The following is a 16,960-nucleotide window of genomic DNA, read 5'->3' as shown; positions in this document are numbered from 1 at the left end:
ACATCACTGGATGGTCACCCCAAGGCTCTGATTCAGCAGTGTAAGGTGAGGCTCAGTAATCTGCACTGCACATACGTCTGCCATGTGCTCCACACAGTGTAGAGGGAGAGAAAAAGAGGGAGAGAAGTGTGCTTAGCCCAGGGAGAGATGCAGGAAGCAGTGGCAGGAAGATGCAGCAGGCAGGGTAACCTCTGAGGTTAAGAAGGGAAAACCCTGAAAATATCATGAGAAAGTAATGTGGTCTAAGAAAGGGCTTAGGCTCAGCTAGTGGGAAGTCTATACAGACCCGCCCCAGCCTCGCCATCATGGATGGGTCTCTCAGGATCCTCTGCCTTGGGCCTCAGGCTCAAGCACTGAAGTCAGTCTTTCTATTGCCCCAGTGGTAAGAGGAAGGGAGTTGCTGATGTGGTAAGTATGGGAAGATGGGCTCCTGACATAACAAGCTGTAGCAGTGTAACAGCCCCCCCACATGAAAACAGCGTTACAAATGGCAGTCGCGTTTCTCAGCACTGCTAGCACAGGGATTTTGGGATCAAACAGCTCAATGTGACACTGAGGCAGGAATGCGAAAGTGAGCTTGACACACTGCTACCCTTGAGGACCCCAAAGGCTCTAGGGGAGGCTGTACCTGCATACAGGCTTTAGCAATCAACTAGACTTATAATCACTGCTTAATTTAAAAATAGCAAAAACACCAATGGTAAGCTAGAATCTGCCTCTACGGGGACGAACAACCCTAATACTCAATCCAAGTAGAAATCACTTCAATTCTGACATCCAACCACCAACTCACATGGTTTAATGTGATTATTCTGAATTAACTAGGCCGTTTTTATATTTGTTCATTTATGACAAAAAGCAACAGAAGTGTATACTTAAGGAAAAGTATATGTAGGGCTGAATGCCAAGGTTCAATCTCAGCACTGTCATTTACTAAGAGAGTAATCTTAGCCAAGTTACTTAACCTTTCTGTCCCTCGATTTCTTTATCTTGTGGGGACTAAATGACATAATCTACACAACAAGAAAAGCTTAGAACAGAAACTGCTGCTCCACATTTGAGTTTGTTGTTTAAAATAAAAACAGAAACTGATACCTGGTAGGCATTATTGATGTTAATGTTACTGTCAAGTCTTGGGTAACGAGTTTTATACGAACTATACAACCACACTCATAAAGCAATTTATTTTTAAGCAACACTTAATGCACTTTAATTTGTAAAGCCTCACTTTTAAATGTACAATTGCAACATCAAAAAAAACTTCAAGCAGCAATTTCACTACTAATCTATATTCTACATAAACACTACAACGTTTTTTGTTTGTTTGTTTTTGTTTTTGCTTTTGAGATGGAGTATCTGTTGTCACTCTGTTGTCCAGGCTGGAGTGCAGTGGCATAATCTCAGCTCACTACAACCTCTGCCTCCCGGGTTCAAGCGATTCTCCTGTCTCAGCCTCCTGTCTCAGCCTCCCAAGTAGCTGGGACTACAGATGCGTGCCACCACACCTGGCTAATTTTTTGTGTTTTTAGTAGAGAGATAGGTTTTCACCATGTTAGCCAGGATGGTCTCGATCTACTGACCTTGTGATCCACCTGACTTGGCCTCCCTAAGTGCTAGGATTACAGGTGTGAGCCACCGTGCCCGGTCAGAAATACTACAACCTTTAACTAAATCTACATAACACCTTGGATAAACTCAAAAATGATGCAAAGTAAAAGCAAGCTGTAAAAGGTCAGGTACAGTATGATGCCATTAATGTAAATTTTAAAACACAAAAGCATTGTTTATAGATGCATGTGAATGTTGCAAAAAGAACTGAGTTCGAGACCAGCCTGGCCAGCATGGTGAAACCCCCGTCCCTACTAAAAATACAAAAATTAGCCAGGCATGGTGGCATGCACCTGTAATTCCAGCTATTCAGGAGGCTGAGGTTGCAGTGAGCCGAGATTATGCCACTGAACTCCAGCCTGGACAACAGAGACTCCGTCTCAAAAAAAAAAAAAGATGGAGATGAAGCAAACATGACAGAACATTGAAGAACTGAAATCAGGAGGGTCAGCATATGAGCAACCATCACATTATGTTTTATCTCTTCAGGATGCTTGGTATAATATTTCAGAATTAAAGTTTAAAATCAAAACCTTTTTGGAAATGCCAAAAATTTAATAAAGTAATTCCATGCTAAACCATAAAATTAAATGCCACTAATCTTCAGCTATTCCATGACTGAGTCAATCTGTCTGATCTCTAAAAATCAAAAAAGAACACCACTGAATTTGAAAACAAACTAAATTCTAAAATTTAACATTTTTTTTTTTTTTTTAAATGGAGTCTCATACCATCACCCAGGCTGGAGTACAGTGGCGCAATCTCGCTCACTGCATCCTCTGCATCCCAGGTTCAAGCAATTCTTCTGCTTCAGCCTCCTGAGTAGCTGATATTACAGGCGTTCACTACCATGCCCAGCTAATTTTTACTATTTTTAGTGGAGTCGGGGTTTCACCATGTTGGTCAGGCTGGTCTTGAACTCCTGATCTCAAATGATCCTCCTGTACCAGCCTCCCAAAGCGCTGTGATTACAGGCATGAGCCACCATGCCTGGCCTAAATATATATATATATAAAAACACACACACACACACATTTTCTTTTTAACAGTACTCTTTGATTCAACAATTCCAGTTCTAAAAATATACCCTAAGGATGTCTGGAGGCAGTGGCTCACGCCTGTAATCCCAGCACTTTATGAGGCTGAGGCAGGCGGATCACTTGAGGTCAGGAGTTCAAGACCAGCCTGGCCAACATGGGGAAACCCTGTCTCTACTAAAAATAGTAAAAATTAGCCAGGCGTGGTGGCGAATGCCTGTAATCTCAGCTGCAGGGTGGAGGCGGGGGACGTGCATGGGACAAAGGCTGCGGTGAGCTGAGATCACACCACTGCACTCCAGACTGGGTGACAGAGACCCTGTCTCAAAAAAAAAAAAAAAAAAAAAAAAATACACACACACCCTAGGGAAATAACTAGGCAAGTGAATTAAAATATTCATTAGTGTTATTAATATCAAAAAACTAGAACAAACCTAAAGGTCCATTAAGAGGGAATTAATTAAATAATACATATATACAACAGAATACTAAGGGGTTACAAGAAATATGGCTTATGTGCATATTTAACATGGACATTTTTCCATGGCAGTTTAATAATTTTTAAAATCATTGAACAAACAAAAGCAAACCCACTGCATATCTCTAACCCCTTCTTCAGGCTAGTTACTTCAGGCCAACTTTATCTTTTTTTTTTCCAACCTTATCTTTTATTCAAAGATGTACGTATCCCTAAAAGTAGCACATGATAATAAAAGCTCAACAATGTCAAATAAAAATAAACAGAACTTAAAAAATAAACAGAGGAGCATATGTAGTATAATCACATTTAGGGAAAAATTTAAAAGCATATACATTTCCACGTGTATCCAAGGAAAAAAATTTTCATCTATACCCCAAAATGTTAATCACAGTTAACTTAGTACAGAAACTGAAAATAATTGCTTTTGTCCCCTTCCCCCAATGCAAACTTCTTTTATTGAAAAATAAACTCCCTTTAAAAAAGACTGAAAGAGGAAACACATTTCAATCCCAGCATCCACTCTATCATTTCATTGCTACTCTTTGCCTTTGCCTTTGCTACAATTTTTTATCAGAAGCTCCTAGGGAAAAAAATTTACCTAGGCAGATCAGTATTACTCTGTTTTATAGAACACTGAAAATGGTTTGCTTTCACTTTAATAGTTTATATCCAATCTGGTAACATCCTCAATTTAATCAGCAAAGTATAATACAATTGCCACAATTTCCTAAGTCACTGACAAACATAAAGCTCTATTGTTTTTGCTGATCAATGAATATGGCAACATAGCAAAACCTAACCTATACAATATTCATTTAAGCTGCAGTTAGGATTTATCTCCAATTTCTAATCATCCCTGTGATTCAGCTTTTCTTTCCTACTACTTCTCTCCAGCAGTGCTGTGGCAGCGATCCAGGTGTTAGAGCTTTTTCAGAGTTGCTGAAATTCCTTTCAGAATAAATAACAAAGGCTGTTTACCTACTTGAGGAAACCTCCAACACCAACACCCATGTGTATAAGTACATCTACTACATACCCTGACATGACTATTACACACTATATGCCTGTATCAAAATATCTCGTGTACTCCATAAATATAGACACCTACTGTGTACCCACAATAATTAAAAATTACAAAAATTAAATAATAAATTTACTACAAAAGCACATTCCAGGTGCAAACAGGAAAACCATGTAATTTAGGGAGGTGGTAAAAGCTACACCCAGGTGGGAGAAAACAGCCTATGTAATGAGGCCAGGTGGTCACCCGAGGTATGTTTCAGGGAAAACAGGGTTCAGAGACGTGAAGGATCCATGCTACCTCTCACGAGTGGAACATTCACCTTGCACAAGAGTCCATACTAGGAACAGGGTGAACTGTCGATGGCTGTCATGAACTCAAAGGCTAGAAGATTTGTAAAAGGACACCTGCAATGGACAAGGGAACTATGCCAACAGACCAAGGTACAAATGCAGAAGGCAGCACCTCAAAGCTGCCGAGACCAGTTCTGTTTTCAAAGTAGATATTAAATCAGAACTTTCGTAGTTTTCATATCACAATAACACTACCTGTCCAAATCTCTGTCCAAAAATAACCAAAAACAAAAAACAAATCATCTAAGGCCCAGGTCTGGATTTCAAAATAGCATTCCCCACTAAAAGAAACCACGGTGTCTTAAAGAAAACAAACTCCAGGAGTGGAGTAGGGAAAACACAGAATGGACTTGGAGAATCTTTTGTATCAGAAAGTAAAGTTCTCAAAGGATGATAGGGACATGTTAAAAGGACACAGGAACCAGCATAAAGGGGCCCCCACTGGCCAAATGCAGACAATGAGTATAAAATAAAGCAAATGAATGTAGACACCATCTTAGCTAGGTGATGAAACAAACGGGTATCGCACAACTCCTACTATGATGCAATGAGAACACTTCTGTGATACTCCCCTCAAAAATGAATAAATCAAAAGGATCACAGAAAAACACAAATTGCAAGGCATTCTATAAAGGAACTGAGCTCTGTGCAGTGGCAGTATTATAGCCAATGAGGTTTATCTGAGGCGTGAATATTGCCAATTGAAAACTTCTATAAAGGAACTGGCCTGTAGTTTAAAAAAAAAAATCAATGTCACAAAGGAAAGGAAATATGCAACATGTAATCTTAGATTAGATCCTGGATGTTACTAGAACAACAAGTGAAACCTGAGGAGGGTCTGTAGATTAGATATTGGATCAACTAGATGCTGCCTATAAGATCTTGATTTTTGATGCCTATACCATGGTTACGTGGGAGAACTTCCTTGTTTTTTAAAAATACACACTGTAGTATTAAGGCATAAGGATACCATGTTTGCCTTATTGCCAAATGATTCAAAAAGCAACAAGTCTCAAGTATGTGTGTGAGGGGTGGTGGGAAGGGAGAATAAGACTTTTTACCACATTAATCAAATGTTAACAGTTGGGAAAATCTGAAATCTGGGTGAAGGGTACACAGAGGAACTCTGTGCCATTTTTGTAACCATTCTGCAAATTTGAAATTATTTTTAAACTATTATTTCTTAATTTAAAAAAGCAATAGCAACTCTAAAAGACTATCATCAAAAGGCTTTCCAAGGAGTCTATGGGGGAAAAAGGTGGTGGCCATTATTAACTAAATGATGTCAGTTCTGCCTGGGTGCTCAAAGGGGAGGTGATAGTGGAAGGGACACGGAGACATCAACATCTAACTGATGAGGGAGAACTGCAATATGTCTTTCCTACTCCCTCCCTTCAACTCCAGTCATGTCGTCCCTCATTAGTTTAGGCTCAGGCAACTGTGCTTATGTAAAACTACCAATGGGTATCTCTACTGATTGGTTAAGAAGTTGTCCAAATGGATACTGGGGTAAACATGAATAACGAACTGTCTAAAGTAACACCAAAGATTGTATAACGTTTTATTCAGTGACCACAACGCAAAGAAGGTACCAAATGGATATGGTTAAACTGTCTTTTATGCATTTCATTAACAACAGTATTATTGTTTGGTTCTGTAACATGCTAACAAATTTAAACTATATCATTTGGGAAATAAAGCAATAAAATAAAATTTCGGTTGTGTACCAACTACAGCAGCATTCTTGTGTTATAATTATCGTAAACAGTATATCCTATATTCTAGGCACTACCATGGTGCTGAGGGGACAAAAAAGACTAAAACAGGGTCGCTGCTGGCAAGGTGTTCACAGCATAGTTGGAGAAAGGTCTATGAAGAATCATGGTACAGTGTGATAAGTGCAATGGCACTAGCAAAGAGTATTACAGAAACCTGATGAATGGATAGAAAATAAGACCAGGAAACTCCTGAGGTAAGCCGTGCAGGAAGAACTTCCCAAGCAAAGTCAGCAGAGGAAAGCCATTCCAAACACTGAGAGCTGGATGGTGCGTGACCCAGCACCCTGGGGTGGTCAATGCTGATAAAGTCTAAAGCATGAGATCACAGACAACAGGGGAGTGTTGAGTAAGGGCCAGATCCTGGAGTTTTGAAGCCATGCTAACGAGTTTCAACATTCAAGATTTTGTGCATGAGAGACATGATTCGGTCTTTATTTTCAATCAGCAGGCAACAGATTGGACAACCAGCACTGAGAAACAGCATGGAGGCTGCTCTTGGCCCAGACAAGAACTGACCACAGGCTGAGCTAAGGCAGTGGGAATCTGATGCAGGAAGAGGACACAAGCCAGAGATGACCACATTTTTGACTCATAGCACCCTGAGTGTCTTAGGAATTTTTTCACAGGACTCCTGGGCTAAAAAATACCTAAAAGTTAAGTAGTTAGACCCAACAACTTAATACGTCACTACATTTCCCTTGAAAAATCAAAAATATCCTGGAATGCCCTGTGAGTTTTGCTGCAATGCCCCAAGGAGTCTTGGCGCCCAGTTTGAAAATCATGACTGTGAGTCTATTTAAGGGGTAAGTATCAGGCTGGCTCAGAAACTGACCGGATACAGGCAGATAAAGGATAACAGAAGAATCAAAGAGTCTCCCAGGTCCCACTCAGATGTCTGGGTGGGGAGTGAAGCTGGAAGGTGACAAGGACAAACAAGAGGAGATAATCATGCTGCAAAGTCTTTAGGGGGAGCAATCAGAAGGAATGATTTCAAGTACTTTCTATCCACTGTCTACAAATATTCCAGGATAATCTCATTTCACTTTCAGTTTGAGAATGTTTTTAATGAATGAATGAAACCTCATACCTAGAGATTTCTCAGAGCCAAACAGAATAGAAAGCATCCTTCAACCACATCACACCAAGTTTTTAACAAGTCTCCAATCTTGAGATGCTCAAAGTAAACGGTGGTAAGCACACATGATGTCCCTCTTTCTCCTTATGAACACTTTTAAAATAAACTTAATTGCCACACACTTTAAACACTGTGGTTCAGGGGCGCTGCTTCTTCCTGTTGCTTGGCTATTGCCCCTTGCTACATGCGGGAATGAGAAAAAGTATCACATTCCACTTTGTTGCCATCAGCAGTTGAAGGAAAGGTTTTAAAGAAGGAAGGGATGAAGGAGAATACGTTAATAGTTCCAATTACATATAGCTACAGAACCACTCAGGATGTCTATATTAATGCTGTATCTACTTTAATCCCATCAGGGCTAATCTAAAATTGACTGTTTTTGCCCTTTGAAGTTTCTGTGACCAAATCTGTTCCTGAATCACCCAGACCACAGATAGGTGAGTGTAATTCCAATGTATCAGGCACAAATGGTTAAAATGAATCTATTCCCTGAGCATGTGAAGCAACAACTCTGTTTCTGCACAGCAAACTGTTGCCGTTTTACTCCAATTGGCTCTGAATGTTGACACCAGCAACACAGTCATGAACACCCTTACCAGCCCCAAACCCCTCAGAATGGCAGGTCCTATAAGCACTGGCCCTGGTACCCTTGACTGTCCACAGGCTGCTGCTGTAAGTCACTTTTCTTTCTCCTGAAAACTACCAGAAGTTTGGTCAAATGGTGCAAACGTGTGTGGGATGAAGTAAGGGAAACAGAAGATTCTTCTCCTGGGGCTGCTTTCTTTAATATTACTCCCCACTATCACCGTAAACCACTGATATCTAACAATGTGAGGGCATAAGTGCGATTGCTCTGTGGGTAGCACCCTTATTCAGTGCCGGGGAAGGATGTCTACAATGGGAAGGCAGTCAGTCATCACTGAGAGGAGGTCAACCACCGACACTCGAAGCCAGTAAACACCCCTAAGAGAAATTCTCCCCAATAAATGCATGCCGCACTCAGCTCCTTAACAGGTGTAAATATTTCACTGTGAGCCAAGAGAAAATTAAATTTAAAATGGGAGGGGGCTGGCACTTCCTGAAAAGTAACCAAGAACACTCACCAAGACACTTGAAAGGTGTAACAGTGTGACTCTTGCACTGCTTTTTGTCCCTCCGGCACCAATTGTCAATAGTGACCCGCTGGTTTGCCTCCATCACATTTGTGATCTGTAGCTCTGGATACATCTGTTAAGAAAACAAAAACACACACAATAAATCAATCTGTAGACAGACATGCACATGCAAGTAAGGATGGAGTATCTAAGTTTACTCAGCCTCCACCCTTATCCTATAATACATCTAAAGTTCCACTCCATTACCCCTGCTCCAACTGAAGTCATCAAATAAAAAGATACTGTATTAGTTTTCTTTTGACAGTTCAGACTTCTGAAAACTTCCATGCCTTCTCTTTTCAAAAGGAATATATATTAAAGGACAAACAAAAGCAGCAAGCTTTTAGCCCAAAACAAATTCATGAGATGTCAAGTTTGCTTGTAGAGCAGGTGTTGAGTTGATGAGTCCATGAGGCAAGTCTATGGAAACGTCTGTCAATGAAATTACAGAACAACTTCACCCCGGCCCTGTGTGCTCATCTTGGTAAGAAGTGGTGGCTCATGCCCATAATCCCAGCACTTTGGGAGGCCAGGGAGGACTGCTTGAGGCCAGGAGTTTGAGAGTACCCTGGTCAATGTAGCGAGACCCTGTCTCTATCAGAAAAAAACAAATAAAAGTTATAACATCTCGTATCATTTTCTCTTTAACCCAAAGTTGAATCAGACCTGAGATGATCATTTATAATACTGGTGGCTTTCTATCAGTAAGCAGGAAACACAAGCATACACTTGACATGTTTTGTTTTCTATCTTCCAAGACAAGTGGGAGGAAGAGAACCAGGCTGCACTTTCGTGGTCCTTGCCAGGCTTCTGCAGCATCCCTTCCTTAAACAACGGAGAGCTCACAGAACAGGCAGGCAAAGCCTTCGAGAGGTCTCGGTCATACCACACATTTAGAAACAAAACACTTGAGGCTCCAGTCATTAGCATCTTGGTCTTACGTCAAAAGAGAATGACAATATCTATTTCTAAGGTAAAGAGATTCAACCCCGCCCCAGAAAAATGGTTTTAACTTGCTGGCAACACCCTTACCTCCTGGCAGTACTGAAGAACTTCTTCTTTTGTTTCAAAGCAGCTCTTGGTGCCTGTTGGATCAGGTTCCCACTTCCCAGTCTGAATGTTCACATGCATATTTAACTGCCCACAAAACATTGCGATTTGAGGTTCAGCAACAGCAAATCCTGTTCCAGCATTGGCTGCAAGAGCCTACCAAAGGAAAAAAATTGCAGGTTTACTCCAAAAAGGCTAGCACAGAGTCAACAGTCATTCAGGTTTGTGACAGAATTCATCTTTTAAAAACCTTAATTATTTACTATTTGTATCTTTATAAACAAATCCTTTTCCCAGGAGCTGGAACAGAATAAAAAGCGACTTTTGGATATATATGATCAAAATTAAAGGCAAAGGAAAAATCTTATTTATTTATTATACTTTAAGTTCTAGGGTACATGTGCACAATGTGCAGGTTTGTTACACAGGTAGACATGTGCCATGTGGTGTGCTGCACCCATTAACTCATCATTTACATTAGGTATATCTCCTAATGCTATCCCTCCCCACCTCCCCACCCCACAACAGGCCCCGGTGTGTGATGTTCCCCACCCTGTGTCCAAGTGTTCTCATTGTTCAATTCCCACCTATGAGTGAGAACATGCAGTGTTCAGTTTTCTGTCCTTGTGATAGTTTGCTCAGAATGATGATTTCCAGCTTTATCCATGTCCCTACAAAGGACATTAACTCATCCTTTTTTATGGCTGCATAGTATTCCATGGTGTGTATGTGCCACATTTTCTTAATCCAGTCTATCATTGATGGACATTTGGGCTGATTCCAAGTCTTTGCTATTGTGAACAGTGCCACAATAAACATATGTGTGGCATGTGTCTTTATAGCAGCATGATTTATGATCCTTTGGGTATATACCCAGTAATGGGATGGCTGGGTCAAATGGTATTTCTAGTTCTAGATCCTTGAGGAATCGCCACACTGTCTTCCACAATGGTTGCACTAGTTTACATTCCCACCAACAGGGTAAAAGTGTTCCTGTTTCTCCACATCCTCTCCAGCACCTGTTGTTTCCTGACTTTTTAATGATCGCCATTCTAACTGGTGTGAGATGGTATCTCATTGTGGTTTTGATTTGCATTTCTCTGACGGCCAGTGATGATGAGCATTTTTTCATGGGTCTGTTGGCCGCATAAATGTCTTCTTTTGAGAAGTGTCTGTTCATATCCTTTGCCCATTTTTTGATGGGGTTGATTTCTTCTTGTAAATTTGTTTAAGTTCTTTGTAGATTTTGGATATTAGCCCTTTTGTCAGATGGGTAGACTGTAAAAATTTTCTCCCATTCTGTAGGTTGCCTGTTCACTTTGATGGTAGTTTCTTTTGCTGTGCAGAAGCTCTTTAGTTTAATTAGATTCCATTTGTCAATTTTGGCTTTTGCTGCCATTGCTTTTGGTGTTTTAGACATGAAGTTCTTGCCCGTGCCTATGTCCTGAATGGTACTGCCTAGGTTTTCTTCTGGGGTTTTCATGGTTTTAGGTCTAACATTTAAGTCTCTAATCCATCTTGAATTAATTTTTGTTTAAGGTATAAGGAAGGCATCCAGTTTCAGCTTCCTACTTACGGCTAGCCAATTTTCCCATCACCATTTATTAAATAGGGAATCCTTTCCCCATTTCTCGTTTTTGTCAGGTTTGTCAAAGATGAGATGGTTGTAGATGTCTGGTATTATTTCTGAGGGCTCTGTTCTGTTTCAATGGTCTATATCTCTATTTTGGTACCACTACCATGTTGTTCTGCTTACTGTAGCCTTGTAGTACAGTTTGAAGTCAGGTAGCGTGACGCCTCCGGCTTTGTTCTTTTGACTTAGGGTTGTCTTGGCAATGCGGGCTCTTTTTTGGTTCCCTATGAACTTTAAAGTAGTTTTTTCCAATTCTGTGAAGAAAGTCATTGGTAGCTTGATGGGGATGGTACTGAATCTATAAATCACCTTGGGCAGTATGGCCATTTTCATGATATTGATTCTTCCTATCCATGAGCATGGAATGTTCTTCCATTTGTTTGTGTCCTCTTTTATTTCACTGAGTAATGGTTTGTAGTTCTCCTTGAAGAGGTCCTTCACATCCCTTATAAATTGGATTCCCAGGTGTTTTATTCTCTTTGAAGCAATTGTGAATGGGAGTTCACTCATGATTTGGCTCTCTGTTTGTCTGTTATTGGTGTATAGGAATGCTTGTGATTTTTGCACATTGATTTTGTATCCTGAGACTTAGGCAAAGGAAAAATCTAACCCTCAATCCCCATCTGGGATACTTCTAACTTTAGAACATATAATTCAACTGCAGTCTGTCCTCGTAAAAGCAAATCTACTTTCTAATCCTTTGCACACACCAAATCATGAAAGTAGAGAATTACTAAAATTCCAATAATTTTACGTAATTTACCCCGAAAACAAAATTTTACTGAGTAACTACTGTTTTGCAAAGCAATATGCTAAATGTTTAGGATAAAAGAGTGGGCAAAAAAGTCATGACCTGCTTTCTTGGGGCTCTAATGCAGGAGTTAAAACTCACAAAAAGTATGATCACATTCCCAAATGTCCTAAGAAGGAAAAGAACATGGTGTTGAGAAAGCACATAAAAAAGGCATCTAGGCCGGGTGTGGTGGCTCACACCTGTAATTCTAGCACTTTGGGAGGCCAAGGCAGGCAGATCACGAGGTCAGGAGTTCAAGACCAGCCTGGTCAATACGGCGAAACCCCCGTCTCTACTAAAAATACACAAATTAGCCAGGTGTGGTGGCAGATGCTGCTAATCACAGCTACTCAGGGGGCTGAGGCAGGAAAACTGCTTGAATCGGGGAGGCAGAGATTGCAGCGAGCCAAGATCGCACAATTGCACTCAAGTCTGGGCGAGAAAGGGAGACTCCATCTCAACAAAAAAAAAAAAAAAAAAAAAGGAATCTGACCTAAGCTTGGGTAGGAAGCCGATCAAGAAAGCTTCCTAAAGAGAATGACACTTGAGTAGCGCTTTAAGCATCCCATGTGGAGGCAGTGTTGATTGTGAGGCAGAGAGGTGCTGAGAGAGGCATGCGGGGACAAGAGTCTGTAGACCAAGAAAGGGCTTCAGTACTTATCACTCAAGTCTTTGAGACTTCAGTGAGAGGCTTTAAGCATAAAGTTACTATTTTCATAACAAAGCTCTGAAGCTTTCTCTAGTTGCACAGTGAAGAACAGACTGAAAGGAAATGAGTGTATGCAGGGAAATCATTCAGGACACTGAAGTTGCACATTCCAAGAGAGGAATAAATGGTAGTTTGGGCTAAGGTGGAGTGGTGGACAGAGAGATTCAAGAGACCACAGAGACTAAAATAGGCCAAGGTGTGATAACTGATATGAGGGATGAGGAACAGGAAGATATCAAGTTTGGCTCCCATGACTCAAAATGTGATGGCATCATTCATAAACACAGAACACTAAAGGGGATTTCACGAACAATTTTATCTCATGTTGGGTAAAAATAATTAACTATTCCATAAGATCTGTCTTTGGCCTGTAATCCTTTTATGTGCAGTCTAACCATTAACAGTCCAGAAACTATAGGTGAGAAGTGACATTACGACAGCAAGGCTCCTGCAGACATGCACGAGAAAAGCACAGGCATCAGCCGGGCACGGGGGCTCACACCTGGAATCCCAGCACTTTGGGAGGCTGAGGCAGGCGGATCACCTGAGGTTGGGAGTTTGAGACCAGCCTGACCAACACGGACAAACCCCATCTCTACTAAAAATACAAAATTAGCCGGCTGTGGTGGCAGATGCCTGTAGTCCCAGCTACTCAGGAGGCTGAGGCAGGAGAACTGCTTGAACCTGGGAGGCAGAGGTTGCGGTGAGCAGAGATCACGCCATTGCACTCCAGCCTGGGCAACAAGAATGAAACTCCATCTCGAAAAAAAAAAAAAAAAAAAAGACAGACAGGAAGACAGACAGACAGACAGGGAGGGACGGAGGAGCACAGGCATCTCTCTAGAAATACGCCATTACTCATGGTTATAGCCATAAGAGTTAAGTGTCCCCAGATGCAAAACTTCCTTCAAAATTAAAAAAAATAAATAACAGTTCTTAAGTTAAAACTTGTGGAGGAGGAGGGTTAGATTATATGGTCTACTATGTTGTTCTTTTTAAAAACAGCATATACATAACATGGTTTTCCTATCAACAAGAAAGGGTAGCTTTGATACCCCCAACTTTTTTTTTTTTTTTTTTTTTTTTTACAGGGTTTTTCTCTGTCAGCCAGGTGGAGTGCAGTGGGGCAATCTCAGCTCATTACAGTCTCGACCTCCTGGGCTTAAGCCATCCTCCAGCCTTAATCTCCAGAGTAGCAGGGACCACAGGCATGCACCATCACACCCAGTATATACATATTTATTTTTTGGTAGAGATGGGGTCTCATTATGTTGCCCAGGCTGGTCTCAAACTCTTGGGCTCAACTGATCCTTCTGCCTTGACCTCCCAAAGGACTGGGATCATAAGCGTGAGATATCACGCCTAGCTGACTTTTAAAATATATGGAAAACGTATAATTTTCTAGGAAACATTGATTTATGCTGATGAACTACACAGACAAGAACAATCCTTCTAATCAGGAACTTAAATTTGATTGTGAAATATATTATGGTCTTTTTCCAGGACCAATTTACCATCTGACATATGTTTTGCTTCGAAGCTTATTAAAATAAACCTGCTTTCTACTAGTATAAGAGAAGGAAGCACCAAACCTAGTTGGACAGCTGGAAGAAAGCTAATTTGGAATTAAAATGTTGCCAATATCTATCAGGGCTGAAAAACACCTCAATTAAACCCAGCAAACAATTAGCACCTTTATTAACTAGAATTGACTTGACCCTGCTGGGATGAATACTCATTGATTAAAGTGGAAGGCCCTATGCCTTCAGTATGAATGCATGTGAAGCTACAGACTAATGTGAGTTCCTGCTTCCCCCAAAGAAGGAAAAAACACCTAAAGATATGTGTAAAAGGAACACACACCTATGCATAGGTAATACCCTAGTGGTGCTCAATTCAAACAAATCAAAAGGTATAAAGGATGCACAAGACAGACGTGCTTAATTTTCACACTTAGTTCAAGATGTGTACCAAGCCGGGCATGGTGGCTCACACCTGTAATCCCAGCGCTTTGGGAGGCTGAGGCAGGTGGATACCTGAGGTCAGGAGCTAGAGACCAGCCCGGCCAACATGGCGAAACCATCTCTACTAAAAATATAAAAATTATCCGGGCGTAGTAGCGTGCCTATGGACCCAGCTACTTGGGAGGCTGAGGCACTAGAATCGCTTGAACCCTGGAGCAGAGGTTGCAGTGAAGCCGAGATCGTGCCACTGCACTCCAGACTAGTCAACAGAGACAGAGAATCTGTTTCAAAAAAAGAAAAGATGTGTACTAAAAAGCCTGTTCTTTTGTAATCTAAGGATTGTGACTAAAAACTTGGATTGTGTGTGGAGAAAAATGGGGATATCCAAAGATAAAGGTAAGGAAACCCCAGGGATATTTTTGTGCACTGAAACCAGGGCTCTCACCCGAATCCTTTGCTTCCCACTTCAAAAGCTCAGGTAGAACTAAGTGAAGAAAATCAGGAAGACATGATAAATACGTCTATGAAAAGCCAAATCTACAGGTCAGAAGGAATGTGCTTCCTAAACCTGCCATGAAAGAACTCCTATAGTTAAATCTGAAAGCTTCTGAGCAGTGTTTCCTAGATTCTCTCTGGCCTTCTATATTTTTACATTAAAGGCAGCTACTAAACAAAACAGATTTCAGGTGGTATTTAATTTTTCAGCAGTTCAGCCTGCAGAAGGAGAAACCATTTACCCCTTAAATTCCAAAAATGAATATAGCTAAGAAACAGTAATTAGTTACATGAGGTCACCCAAGCCACAGTGTGGAATAGTCAATTTCATCATAAAAAGCCATTTATCAGCACCAAAGCTTATGTTCCACATGTTACTCATTACGCTTGTTGGCTGGAAGACCACAAGAGTTCCAACTGTATAAATGTTCAGTTTATGGGTCAACCACTAAGGTCAACACATCAGTGGTAAGTGCATTTCAGCTCTGTGCTGAGATGGTCAGTACTCTCTTCCCTAAAGAGAATCTTAAAATACCAGAGGTTAAAGCAACAGGAAGAGGCAGCTAAGCACCAAACAGATCCTCACATCAGTTACCACCAAGAAAAAGCAGAGAAACTGGAATCAATCCAGACAGCTAATATGCTGTAGTGATTCACTTTTGAGTTCAGAAAGATTAATCCTTGTGGTCATGAGAGACTCTCAAGAAGGTATCATCTGAAATATAAAAAGCCTCTGTGGACCATGTTTTAGGAGTCAACTAATCAAACATACCCCAACTTTACCTAGAGTATATGAGGCTAATTTTTTCTGTAATGTTTGTACTTCTACCTTGAAAATGCCCTTATTTAATGTGCTCTCCATTTCCTTAAGCACAGACTGTGCCTTGATCCATTACATTAACATATAAATCAATCTGTTTCCTAATCTAACATGTTACAAATGGGATTTTGCTGCCAAGTCAGCACTTCTGATATCCTGTAAACCTGGAGTCCTCTACAAAAAAAATTAATGCCCCATGCGTTGGCACTTAAGCCAGTCCTTGTGATCTATGCACATTGCAGCACTTTTAAGGCTTGGAAAACAAATTGCATCAACTGCTTCCCTAGCCCAGCACTTCCATTTTGCTTAATAATTCATTCTTAATAAGAAATTCCATTTTATTAATTTGGCTTGGGGAACAGTTTAGCAATCCAAGGACAGAAATTCAACTTGGTAAAAAGTGCTTCTAGTAACCTGGTCGAAAACCTGAAATGGCTTAAAGAAATAAATATGTAAATCTAAATAAATCTAAGTCTCAACCTACTTTAAAATCAAGGCCTTTAATCACCTCAAGTGATGTAACTCCTGGGCCCATCGAAGCCCACCTTCCTTCACAAAGCCCTCAGGACCAGGCAGTCCTCTCCCTCCAAAGCAAATGTGCACACCCAGTTATCTGTGCCCTCATTGAAGCTACTACTCCAGGATCAAATCTGCCTCCAGGGTTTGTGAAGGTGCCTGCCATAGAGGGAGCCTCTTACCATGGACATAGTTTGATCCTACTACTGGGAGAATCAGGTCTCTGTGAATGGGAATCCGGCTTTATGAGACACACGAGTATTCAGGTTTCACCCCGCGAAGGCAAGGTAACGCAGTTCTAGTTCTAATAAACGCGGAATGAAGCAGGCCTTTGAAGCATCTAGTTACCACTCGCAAGCTATTGATAGCGAAAGGTATGACGCTCTTGCTCAAAAACCTTTTTTAAGGAAAAG

At 40.9% G+C, this 16,960-nt stretch overlaps 1 protein-coding gene and 1 pseudogene across 4 annotated transcripts in view; one reads left to right on the top strand and one right to left on the bottom strand.

Annotated features, from left to right (window-relative positions):
• APLP2 (amyloid beta precursor like protein 2) overlaps positions 1 to 16,960 on the bottom strand; it is a 73,178-nt gene that overhangs the window by 25,197 nt on the left and 31,021 nt on the right. For all 4 annotated transcript variants that reach the window (XM_023185873.1, XM_023185874.1, XM_023185875.2 and 1 more), the window contains exons 2-3: positions 9,600 to 9,773; positions 8,517 to 8,640 (exon numbers count right to left, since the gene is read on the bottom strand). In XM_023185873.1, coding sequence (XP_023041641.1) covers positions 8,517 to 8,640; positions 9,600 to 9,773 — 298 coding nt within the window. The remainder of the gene's footprint in view (positions 1 to 8,516; positions 8,641 to 9,599; positions 9,774 to 16,960) is intronic.
• LOC111522122 lies at positions 5,141 to 5,305 on the top strand (annotated as a pseudogene).

This window comes from Piliocolobus tephrosceles, chromosome 13 (genome assembly GCF_002776525.5).
Source record: "Piliocolobus tephrosceles isolate RC106 chromosome 13, ASM277652v3, whole genome shotgun sequence".
NCBI classification, from domain to species: Eukaryota; Metazoa; Chordata; class Mammalia; order Primates; family Cercopithecidae; genus Piliocolobus; species Piliocolobus tephrosceles.
This window is presented reverse-complemented; position numbering and strand designations above follow the sequence as displayed.